The sequence below is a fragment of the Mastomys coucha genome, unplaced genomic scaffold, assembly GCF_008632895.1.
Source record: "Mastomys coucha isolate ucsf_1 unplaced genomic scaffold, UCSF_Mcou_1 pScaffold22, whole genome shotgun sequence".
NCBI classification, from domain to species: Eukaryota; Metazoa; Chordata; class Mammalia; order Rodentia; family Muridae; genus Mastomys; species Mastomys coucha.
This window is the reverse complement of record NW_022196905.1, coordinates 118240066-118251444: the sequence shown is the minus strand read 5'-3', so window position 1 is coordinate 118251444 and position 11379 is coordinate 118240066. Positions and strand designations below refer to the sequence as shown.

Sequence of the window (11379 nt, the reverse complement as noted above, 5' to 3'; positions counted from 1 at the left end):
TCAGAAATCCGCCTGCCTCTGCCTCCCAAGTGCTGGCATTAAAGGCGTGCGCCACCACCACCCAGCGAGAGTGTGTCTTAAATGCTGGTGATGACCCTCAGTTAGCTGAGTTTGTGAATAATGTTTAAGATCAGGTATGGTGGTGCATGCCTGGTTATCCCAGCCCCATGGAGATGCAGAGGCAGAGGGATCAGGAGTTTGTTTAAGCTAGCCTCAGTTACATAGTGAGTGTGAGGCCAGGTTAGGATAAAGACTCTATTTCACCAGCACCTTTAATCCCAGGACTCAGGAGGGAGAGGCAGGTGGATCTCTGTGAGTTCAAGACCAGCTGGGTATACAGAATTCCAGGACAGCCAGAGCTACACAGAGAAACCCTGTGGCAAAACAAACAAACAAACAAAACAAAACAAAACAAACAAAACCAAGAAGAGAGAGAGACAGAAAGAGACACAAGGTTCTGTCAGTATGATTGGTCCTTGAGAGAGTCTAACCTAGGTTGCTTGTCCTCTTAGGGCAAGTGACCTTTGGCCTTCCTTAGCCTATAGGAACATCACTCCATCTCTGCCACTGTACACATTTGTATCTAGATTTCTCCCCATCTACGAGGCCATCAGTCCTTCCGAGATAGGGCCCCTCTCCACTGTGTCATTCTCCAGCAGGATCCCGTGTCTTCATGGGTCACATACTGAGGAATGCAGGGAATGAGTCTCCGCCCATCACATAGACCATAGGTGCAGCTCTCTGTGGGGGCTTCCGGGGGATGGGCTTCTCCGTCACACCACCCTCTTTTATCTTCTCTGTCTGTCTGCTCGGGAAGCAGGCTCTTTACAGCCGTCATGCCCATGGTGGCAGCTGGATTGATCCTTGACGACCCCACGCTGCAGCCCGTCAGAAGACTCGTGTCCCTCGTAGGCACTGTCTGTGTTTGGGGTTTGGTTTTGTTTTGCTTTGTTTTTTGCTGTGCCTTTAGGATGGCTGTTGTGGCTGCTGCCAGCCTTTCCCTTCTGGCCACCTCCGTTGCATGGCAGTCACCTGCTCGTTGGCATCTCAAGTGGGTGTGGAGTGTGATTGCCACAGCTGCTCTTGACCTTCACAAGGGCGGCCCAGAATGTCACCGATAATTCTTTTTGTCTCTTCTGTTTTCCCTCTAAAAACCACCTTGTCCATGATCCAGTAAAGAAGGTCCTTTAAGTGACGGGTCAGTAATCAATGCCCCTCCGGAATTTGGGAGTGTCACTAACTGCTTTTCCAGTCACCATGCCTGAAGCTTCCTAAACAGCTTTGTCTTGGCAGCTGTTTGGTTTCTGTGCAGAGAAGGGTGGGGGTTGGGAAGTGTGGGGAGCTGCTGCTGTCTGCCTTCCCTCCAAGTGTGAAGTAGCAGGTGGCTCCCCTGCATCAGCCTGAGACCTCGAAGGCTGAAGTGGTTTGGGCTAGCTAACTCCATGGCTGCTCTGTGTGGGAAAGAGCCTTCTCCTGCTGATCATGACCCTTTACTCGCCTGCTTGCCCTGGCCCTTCAAAGCTCTGGAGAATTTTCCCAGGTGAACCTGGCTTGAGGATGAAAGAGCATCCTATTCCTGCCAGAAAGGAAGTGTAGCCTCAGTAGGATCCCAGATGAAAATCTTCACTAGGCATGATTGTAACAAAGCCCCCGGGACTGGGCAGTCAGCACTGTCGGTAAAGTTATTGCCCAGCAAACGTAAGGACCTGGGTTCAGATCTCCAGGACCCACAGAAAGTCAGAATCAGGAGCATGTGCCTGTCCTCCTAGCTCTCCTACTGAAGGACAGGAGAGAGGGGCCGGCAATGCAGAAGTGAACAAGACCGTGCGTGTCTCAGGCACAGTTAGGGGACTCGTAGGATGGCTTAGCAGCCAAAGGTGCTTGCTGCCAAGCATGACCACCTGAGGTTGAGGCAGGAGGGTCACAAGTTAAAAGCCAGTCTGGGAGGTTTGGCAAAACCTTGTAAGATTAGTATTAAAGGGCTGGGAGGTTGGTGAACACCGATGCAGCCAAAGCCTGTTCCCTAACACCTGAGACAGAGTGGAAGAAAGAGCCAAGTTCACAAGTTGACTTCACACACACACACACACACACACACACACACAGAGCTTATTTAAAATGATGGAAGGGCTGGGATTATCACTCAGTGGCAGAACACTTACCTAGCATGTGTGATTTCAAGGGCTAGCAAGATGGCTCAGTGGATCAATGGATTAAGGCCCTTACCACCAAGGCTGAGAACCTGAGTTCAACTCCTGGGACCCACACAGTGGAAGATAAACTGACTGCCACTCTCTGTCCTCTCACCTCCATACAGGAGCCATGTCACTTGACTGCCCACATATTCATACATACACATCAGTGAGTGGATATTAGGAATGGGTCTGCCTCAGAATCATCTTCCTCATACATTTCATGTTCTTTCAAAGCATCATTAAGCTCATTAAGGAAATTCCTAAGTGGGGACTGGGGCTCAGTATGTTAAGAGTACTTGCCTAGCATGGACAGGGCCCTGGGTTTGAGCCCCAGCATGTCATAAACGGGGTATGGTGATTCATGCCTGTTATCCCAGCAGTTGGGAAGTAGAGACAGAAGGCTCCTAGGTTCAAGGTTGTCCTCTGCTGTGTAATGAGTTTGGAGGCCAAGGTGAGCTATCTTAAACCTTATCTCTAAATATGAGAGGAAAAAATCCCAAATTCCTGAGTGGTGTAGCAGAGCCATGGAGCGCTCACCTAGCCTTTGTGAAGACCGAGTGAGCTGTGTTGATTTTCTTTAGTAATTACAGGAGAGGTCCCCTACTAGTGGCCCCATCACATACATGCAGACTGCTCACTCTTTGTGATCGATAAGGTTTCTGAGACTTAATGACACCCATAAACCCCGGTGCTTTCCAGAATTCTGCTGACCGAATCCCCCGTTCTGAGAATGGATCTGTTCCTGTGTGTTTGTTCCTGTGTGTTCCAGCACTGAAAGAAGGGTGTACATAGGACAGCAGACAACACGCACTAATCTCCGTCTTTTTCTTGTTCCTTTCCAAAAGGTTTAGCTTTTTCTCCCGGGACAAGAAGCGTCTGGCCAACACGCAGAGACCCACACACATCCACGAATCCTTTGGCCAGTGGGCAATTACCCACCGAGATGACGGGTACACAGAGCAAGGACAGGAAGCCCTGCAGCACCTGTGACCATACCTCTGCCTGGACTGCCTGCAACCCACTCCAGGTGGCGGGCTGCCTCAACATCAGCTCCTCAAACGAACTGTCTGCTTTGAGGACGGATGATGAAAAACTGATGCCAAATTCTAAAGAAGTGTTTTATTTATCTGCAGGGTTACCCAGTTTATACTCAATGCCTCAAACCCCTTAGGACTTATATTTAATAAGATGAGGATATGAAACCAGATCACATTAATTTCAGTTAACAAGCTTCCTAAGCTGAACACATTGCCACTCTCATAGCTGTTTGACTCCTAGGTTTCTTATTTTGTTTTGTTTTCTTACAGCCTTTGTCAGTGAGGAGCAGTGGAAGGGAGTTTTATATTATGAAGTTGTCCTGGAGGTAGCAGGCTATGCAGGAAGTGTGAATCGGACAGGTGGAGCCTCTAATCATAGGATGGGCTACCCAATGTGGCTGAGACACAACAGGAAATCATGCAGTCCTTCTAGCCACCCGGTAGAAACCACCTTGGGATTGTTCTGCTTTGTTCCTGATGAGGCTAGAGGCCCAAGCAGCCTGCCCGAGATGGTGTGCCTTGGAATCTGCTGTGAGCTACACAGTACTAACCAAACAAAGTTGTTTAGGATGACACATCAACTTGTTTCCTGTGTGCCTTTCTCCTTTCCTGCCATCTTTTCTCTTCTCATGTTCCTTGGGTGAAATTCTGGGTCCTATGCAAAGACGACAGTGCTTTAAAGTGGACTGGGTGCCAGGCTCACAAGCCTAGGTGGTGTGCTGTGGTGGATGAGGAAGTCAGATGTATGGGTGCGTGAAAGGGCTTGGATAGGCAGGGGCTCGGAGAACAGAAGCCTAGCTGACCTGACCCACAGTTGCCATGACCACGGGAAGAACTGAAGGCTAGCCCATGTACTTTCTGCTGATGCACTGAGCATTTGGGGATCAGGGCTTCAGAGGGTGGCATTCCCTAAGATCATATGCTGAATAGGACCATGCCCTGTGCGCTGAGCTATTTAGCTAGGAAACAAGGTGAAGCTGAGCATATGGCTGCATGCCGAATGTACTCACTATGGCTTCAATGTGAGTGACACCTCAAGTTCCAGACATTTTCTGACAGCAAGGACGTGGAAATTCCTATAGCGACTCATTTTGTGATGGTTTTTGAGTCAAGATTTTATTATATGGCCCTAATTGACCTCAGATTTTCAACAGTCCTGTGTCTCACAAGTGCTGGGTTGACAGGCTTGGGCCACCATGCCTGGCTCTACTAATAACTTTTGTTATTATATGTGTGATGTGTGTGCTATGGTGCTCATGTGGAGGTCACACATTGATTATCTCAATCATGGCTTCTGGGGATCTAAGATCAGTGTGACCCTTTTAAAAAGAGATTTGATTTAGCATTTATGTGAGTCTCTCTCTATATATATACATATATATATATGTATATTGTGTGTATATGTGTTTGTACATGTGTACACAGATGATGGCAGAAAAGCATATGGAATCCCCTGGAACTGGAATTAAGAATTTTTTAAGCCACTATGTGGTACTGAGACTGGAACCCAGGTTGCCTCCAAGAACATTAAGTGCTCTTAAATGCTGAGTTGTCTTTCCAGCCCAAGTAATATATACTTTTACGCTTTGAGCCATCTTATTAGCTCTTTACTGAATGAAACAGCCTGGAATTCCATATAGATCAAACTTTGCCTGTCTGCCTCCCAAGTGCTGGGATTAAAAGGTGTGCCTCACCAAGTACAGCTAAATGCAATTTTATTTTTAAAGTCTTGAGAGCAGTCTTTGGTTGATTTCAAGTTCACAGAACCCAGCTGTCCAGCAAACCCAAATCCAGATAGTCAGAGAAAGGGCTTCACCAGCCCTTCAAACTAGGTTCAGGCAGTCTCTCCTTCCTCCCTTTCTTTCATCTCATTCCTGCTGAGATAGTCTCACTGAGCAGCCCTGGCTGGCCTGGCTGGCCTGAAACACAAAGATCTGCCTGCCTCTGCACGCGCCACCATTGCCTGGGTTTATCTTAAGAGAGCTCTGAGTCAGCTACAGGTCATAGCCCTGCAAGACTTTCACTTTAAATGCCAGTCTGGGAAGAAGGCTGGTGGTCAGCACTTTCTCAGGGAGCGATTACATGGACCTGACAGCAGCTGCCTGCTGACCCAGATGCTCAACCTGCTGTCAAATCCTTGGATTTGGCCTTTCCAGGCCCTTTTCTTCCAATTCAGCAAACCCTGGGGCTACAAACATGAAATGGAAAAGACTCCCAGGAGTAAATGTCAGTATAACTAATTCTCATAGGCTATTGAGACAGGGTCTTATTTTGTACCCTAAACTGGCTTCAAACTTGCAATTCTCCTGCCTCTGCCTCCCCAGCGCTAGGATGGCAGGGGTGTGTCACCACCTCAGGCTACTTAAGGGTTTTAAACCACCATCCCCTCTGCCACAGATTTAACCCCACCTCAAAGGGTGTGAGACAGCGAAGACAGATTCTTTATTAACCCCCCTCTCTTTCCATACACCTGTCTCCAACTCCCAAGTGCTGGGCTGACAGCACGTGAAAACTTAGTTCTATTTCCACGTGAGCCGGTGACCTCTTAGACAGTTGTTTCTCCCTCCCATCCTATGTGGCTGTGATTGGAGCGCTTGCCTGGCATGCCGCCCTCTCCAGTTCAATCCCCAGCCTGACGGAGGCCTGGTGCTTCAGCCCCTCTCCACTGCCTGCTGCCGGCTCTACTTACTTCTGTCCCTCTTGTCCCTGGTTTTGGCTCTGTCCTCCCTGAACTCCCTCTCTCTTTCCCAATCATTCTCAGGCCACACCCTGGCCCTCTCTTGCCAGTGCTTCTCTCGGCCCCTATCATGGTCCCGGTCCCTGGGCCTGGGGTCCCAGTGTCTGTCCCTAGATCGAGATCGCTCCCTCCTTTCCCTTTTTCCTTCTCTATGTGGCTCATTCTTGACAACTGGCAAGTTAATGGGTTTTCGGAAAGGCCGATCTCGGCCACCGAACCTCAGTTGCCCAGATTCCTTTTTCCCGCCCAATCCACCACCCAGCCGCCGAGGGATCCAGCCGCGGAGGGTCCTCTCTAGCTCATAGTCCACAAATATCTCGTGCTGGTCGATGACCAGGCCATCAGCATCTCTGTAGGCCTTCATCAGGGCCCTCTCCTCCTTGTACTCAATGAAGGCGTAGCCCTTGGAGAAGCCTGTCACCAAGTCCCGAACCAGCCGCAGCCGCCGGATGTCACCATACCGTGAGAAGACGTCCTTTAACTTCTCTTCTTTGGTCTGCAAGTTCAGTCGTGCCACAAACAGGGTAAGGAGGGGGTCACCGGTGACTCCTTTGTTGGGGACATAGCGGGCCAACATGGCCCTCCACACAGCTCGGTCATGGGGGTCTTCATCTGTACCATCGATGCTGCCAGCTTTAAGCGGGTCATATTCCTTGGCAATGGGCATCCAGTCGCTCATGCTCTAGAATATGAATGGAAGCTATGAGGCCCCCACGCTTCTCCACCCTCACTACAGCTCTGGAAAGCAGTGCCATTCACCCCCCCCCACCCCCGTTGTGGAGGGTGCATCTCACTGTGTAGGGCCTCCTTTATAGCCCCAAGCTGGCCCTGAACTCCAAATCATCCTGCCTCACCCTGAGTGCTGACATTATAGGCATGTGCCACCAAGGAACTTCACTGCTCATATTGAGGGCAGTGGGCTCAAGACCAGGGACTTTCTTCACAGCTCCAACAGGGTGCCACTTTTTTTTTTGTTTTTTTCAAGACAGGGTTTCTCTGTGTAGCCTTGGCTGTCCTGGAACTCACTCTGTAGCCCAGGCTGGCCTCGAACTCAGAAATCCGCCTGCCTCTGCCTCCCAAGTGCTGGGATTAAAGGTGTGTGCCACCACTGCCCGGCAGGGTGCTATATTTATGCTGGACATGAGAATGTCTGACTGAGCCCTGCTATAGGTCATTCATATTGATGTATGGTAATTAATTCAGACTCTAGAAGCTCTGACTGCCCAGTAACCCTATGGAGCCACTGCTGGAATTTGTAGTTTACAGCCAGAAGTCTGAGAAACCCTGCAGGCAGCTCCTTTCCATGTCCCTAAAATGGTATTTATTCCGGGCCATGCTAATGTACAAATGTAGAGCCAGCACTCAGGAGGCCAAGACAGGAGAATTACCACAAGTTTGAGGCCAGTCTAGGCTATTTGTCTCAAAAACCAAAGAGCTAGGGGTTGGAAAGATGGCTCACTAATTAAGAAGAGTGGCTGTTCCTGCAGAGGGTCTAGGGATGACTCCCACCACCCACATGGATGGCTCACAACTGTCAATGACTCCAGCCTAGGGAATCTGAAGCCCTCTTCTGGCCTCTGTGAACGCCAGGTTTGTGCCTGATGTACACACAAACAGGTAGACTCTTAAGTCTGAAAGTGCCTCACAGAGGCCACCACTCACAAATTCAATTGGCAAGAGTGTTTTTATTTCGAGAAAGCAAGAAGTCTGCATGTTGGTCACTTACAAAAATGCAACCCCATATAAAGGCACACTGTCCTTTTTATAGGAAACTAAGGGAATTTTAGCAAGGATTAGATAATCTAAAACTTCATTGGTGAGGCTGGAGAGATGGCTCAGTGGTTAAGAGCACTGACTGCTCTTCTGAAAGTTCTGAGTTCAAATCCCAGCAACCACATGGTGGCTCACAACCATCTGTAATGAGATCTGATGCCTTCTTCTGTTGTGTCTGAAAATAGCTACTGTGTACTTACATATAATAAATAAATAGTAAATAAATAAATAAATCTTTGGCTGGGCGATGGTGGCACACGCCTTTAATTCCAGCACTTGGGAGGCAGAGGCAGGTGGATTTCTGAGTTTGAGGCCAGCCTGGTCTACAGAGTGAGTTCCAGGACAGCCAGGGCTACACAGAGAAACCCTGTCTCAAAAAAAAAAAAAAAAAGCAAACCTTCATTGGTAGGTGCCAGGGATGTTACACAGGTTGGTTTTTGATTGACTTGTGTCCAGGTGGTAGGTGGACTGCATTCCTGTGTCAGGAACATTCAACCACAGGATGAGATACCCAAACCATGTAAGGCAGCCGAGCACAGATGGCCCATCCTGAGAGAAGATTATTCCCTATCCTTGCGGTTATCTCCAGGATGTTCTTTGGATGGGAGATTTTATGGCCTTGTTCCTGGAGCTGCTGACTTCTAGCTTAGTTCCTGGGATTGATCACTTGGGGGCGGTTTATGGTCAGTTCCTGGAATAGATTACTGTCCTTTGAAACCAGGCCTGGTCCTGAAATGGAGTTTATATTGTCCTCTCATTCTCGCCCTTGAAATTACATGATAAACTGGGCAGTGGTTGGCGTATGCCTTTAATCCCAGCACTTGGGAGGCAGAGGCAGGTGGATTTCTGAGTTCGAGGCCAGCCTGGTCTACAGAATGAGTTCCAGGATAGCCAAGGCTATACAGTGAAACCCTGTCTTGAAAAAACAAAAAAAAAAAAAGAAAGAAAAAGAAATTATACGATGGGCTGAATCATAGGCCCTTCTCCTGGGTCATAGAGTTGAGATGTTCATAGAGACAGTAAAACCATAAGCTGGACTGTGGAGATATGTTCTCACACAAATTTAACTAGAGCATTTGCTGCATGAGGTCCACAGGTGGGGATAGTTAGCAAAAGCAAGACTGGTCCTACCAATGCCGGGATTAGTGTAGCCAGCTTGATAGACCAGAAAATTATGATTCATTATCAGTTTTGGTTCTATGGTCTCTTCTGTGTCTGGTGGACCATGGCCAGGCTGTTTCTGATAATATCCAAGTTGTTGGTGTAGAAACAGTACTGCTCTCCTAGGGCTTGGCAGAGCCCCCGTTCCAGGAAGAGTAGTATAATTCCCTTCTATTTTGTAGTACAACGTCAGCTAATGAGCCTAACAACTGCTCTAAGTGATGGATAGACGTTTCTCATTGAGCGAGATCTACTCCAGATGGTTTAGGACCTGAAGAGTTTGAGCTGCTTTGGCTAGGGCTGCAGCACCAGTACCGATTCTTGCAGCTAGTCCAGACCCCACTAGCACCGGAAGTAGGATGACTGGGGTGCCAAAATCTTATTTTTTCCTTTGATGACCAAGAGCCATCTCTATATAGATAGAAAATGTATTAGTCAGAGTTCTATAGAGTCACAGAGCTTATGGAAGGGCTCTATATATTAACAGAAATTATTGTAATGACTTACAGTCTTCAGTTCAACCAACCCAGCAATGGGCAGCTGTCAATGGGAAGTAGTTGCTCAGTCCCCAAGAGGCTAGTTGTTTCAGCTGGTTTTCTATATAAGCTAGAAGTAGATTCCAACAGATGAGCTGGCAAGTAAGTGAAAACAGGCGAAGAGTGAATCTTCCTCTTCCGGTCCTTATGTAGGCCTCCAGCTGAAGGTGTGGCCCAGTTTAAAGGTGGATACCACCAAGCCTAGACTTGGGACTTGCTTTGTCCCAAACTGACCTTGAACTCAGAGATCTCTTTGCCTCAATCTCCTGGGATTAAAAGGAAATTTACTGCCCTGCCTGGGTCTAGGCTTTTCATGGCCACTGTGACTCAAGATCTCCATGCCAAGATCCAGGTCAGAAACCTGTGTCTTCCAGCCTCAAGATCATACGCGTGTCTTCCATTTCTGGATTCTAGTTCATTCTAGATGTAGTCAAGTTGACAACCAGGAATACCCATCATAGAAAGTTAATAGAGGGGAACAGGGTAACTGAAACACATAAGCTGGAATTTTGTTGGGAGTAAGCACCTGAGAATGAATGTTAAGGGGTTATGCTCAAGGTGCATGCAAACCAAGTTCCATTGGGGAACATGAGGTAGGAGTTGCTGGCTTCTATGATTGCAAAGGTGTTTTCTTATCACACACAGTCCCTTTCCAGTCACTGCTGGAAAGGTGAGGACTGGGGACCTTCCCCAGGAACACTTTGGTGGCCTTTCTAGGGGTGTCAACAAATTTTCTATGGTAGCCCAGCCAGTATAGTATGGGGACCTCGGGTCCAGGAGGAGGTAACAACCTTCTCAGGTGAGGTTAGTGGTGGAGTTAAAGGTAAAGTTGAGCAGTCTAAGCAGGGGGGATGTGTCAAAGGCCCAGGAGAGAAGTGTTAAGACCCGTGGTGAAGCGGAGTTTATAAGAGAGAAAGAGGGGACCTGAAACACAGGCTGACGCTGCAGTTTTCAGGACAGGCAGGTAAGGGATGTGAAACACAGGCTGATGCTGTAGTTTTCAGGACAGGCAGGTAGTGGCATGCTCGTGTAGCTGGTCCTACAGCTATGGTGTGTGTGTGTGTGTGTGTGTGTGTGTGTGTGTGTTCAAACAGGACTATTTGTTTCCATATCTAGAAGAGGAGACTCCTATTGTGTCCATGATATACCATTAAGTCCCTAAACTCTCCAGCCTCCCATCTTCTGCTCTTTTGTCCTTTTTCCATTATTGAGATGGAGATGGGGTCCTCCCCCATGTTGAGCCCACCAATCCCCCAGGGGTCAGGTTCGTTATCCTGCCTATCTAGATAAAAATCCCACTTATGTACCCATGGGGCGTTGATCTCACAGCCCTACCAAAGAAGCTTTCTGTATCACGGTGTGTCTCTGGGCAGACACAGAGCTGGATGGTTGTGAACTGTAGTTCTTAGCAGTCCTTCCTGCAAGTCACTCTAGCACCTTGCAGTTCTTGATATGATGAACAGGGTTTACCTCTTGGACCTGGACCCTTCCTTATGTATCAGGCCAGGACACAATGGTTCTAGGTTAAAAATCAACTGACGGGACCAGTCAGTGTCAGAGTCTGCACCTCTCTCCCTAAGTCTCCTGAGGGTCTCTCGGGGCCTTTGTCAGAGCTATTACTTCAGCTTTTGGGGCTGCTGTGGCTGTACTCAAGAATGCCTCTACCCCCTCAATGTATGTGCCAGCCAACCCATCACATGTTCTTGGGATGTGGGCCGGTTTTTTCTTTTCTTAAGATTTATTGTATGGATGCGAGTACACAGACACACCAGAAGAGAGCATCAGATCCCATGACAGATGGTTGTGAGCCATAATGTGGTGGTGGGAATTGAACTAGGGAACCTCTGGAAGAGCAGTCAGTGCTCTTAACCACCGAGCCACCTCTCCAGCCTTACCTTCTGCCCTCTCCCTCTTTTCTTCCTTCCTTTCTCTTTCTCTCT

General features: G+C 48.4%; 2 protein-coding genes across 6 annotated transcripts in view; one reads left to right on the top strand and one right to left on the bottom strand.

Annotated features, from left to right (window-relative positions):
- Rilpl1 (Rab interacting lysosomal protein like 1) overlaps positions 1–3813 on the top strand; it is a 38842-nt gene extending 35029 nt beyond the window's left edge. Inside the window, exons 7-9 of one of the 4 annotated variants that reach the window (XM_031337958.1) lie at positions 821–908; positions 1175–1198; positions 3041–3090. In XM_031337958.1, the coding sequence (XP_031193818.1) occupies positions 821–908; positions 1175–1177 (91 nt within the window). In that variant the 3' untranslated portion in view covers positions 1178–1198; positions 3041–3090. Of the gene's footprint in view, positions 1–820; positions 909–1174; positions 1199–3040 lie in introns of all 4 variants that reach the window. The other 3 variants (XM_031337955.1, XM_031337957.1, XM_031337956.1) reach the window with 3 other exon arrangements.
- Positions 3814–4930: 1117 nt separating this feature from the next.
- Snrnp35 (small nuclear ribonucleoprotein U11/U12 subunit 35) overlaps positions 4931–11379 on the bottom strand; it is a 7830-nt gene continuing 1381 nt past the window's right edge. For both annotated transcript variants that reach the window (XM_031337954.1, XM_031337953.1), the window contains exon 2: positions 4931–6651. In XM_031337954.1, coding sequence (XP_031193814.1) covers positions 5914–6648 — 735 coding nt within the window. In that variant the 5' untranslated portion in view covers positions 6649–6651 and the 3' untranslated portion in view covers positions 4931–5913. The remainder of the gene's footprint in view (positions 6652–11379) is intronic.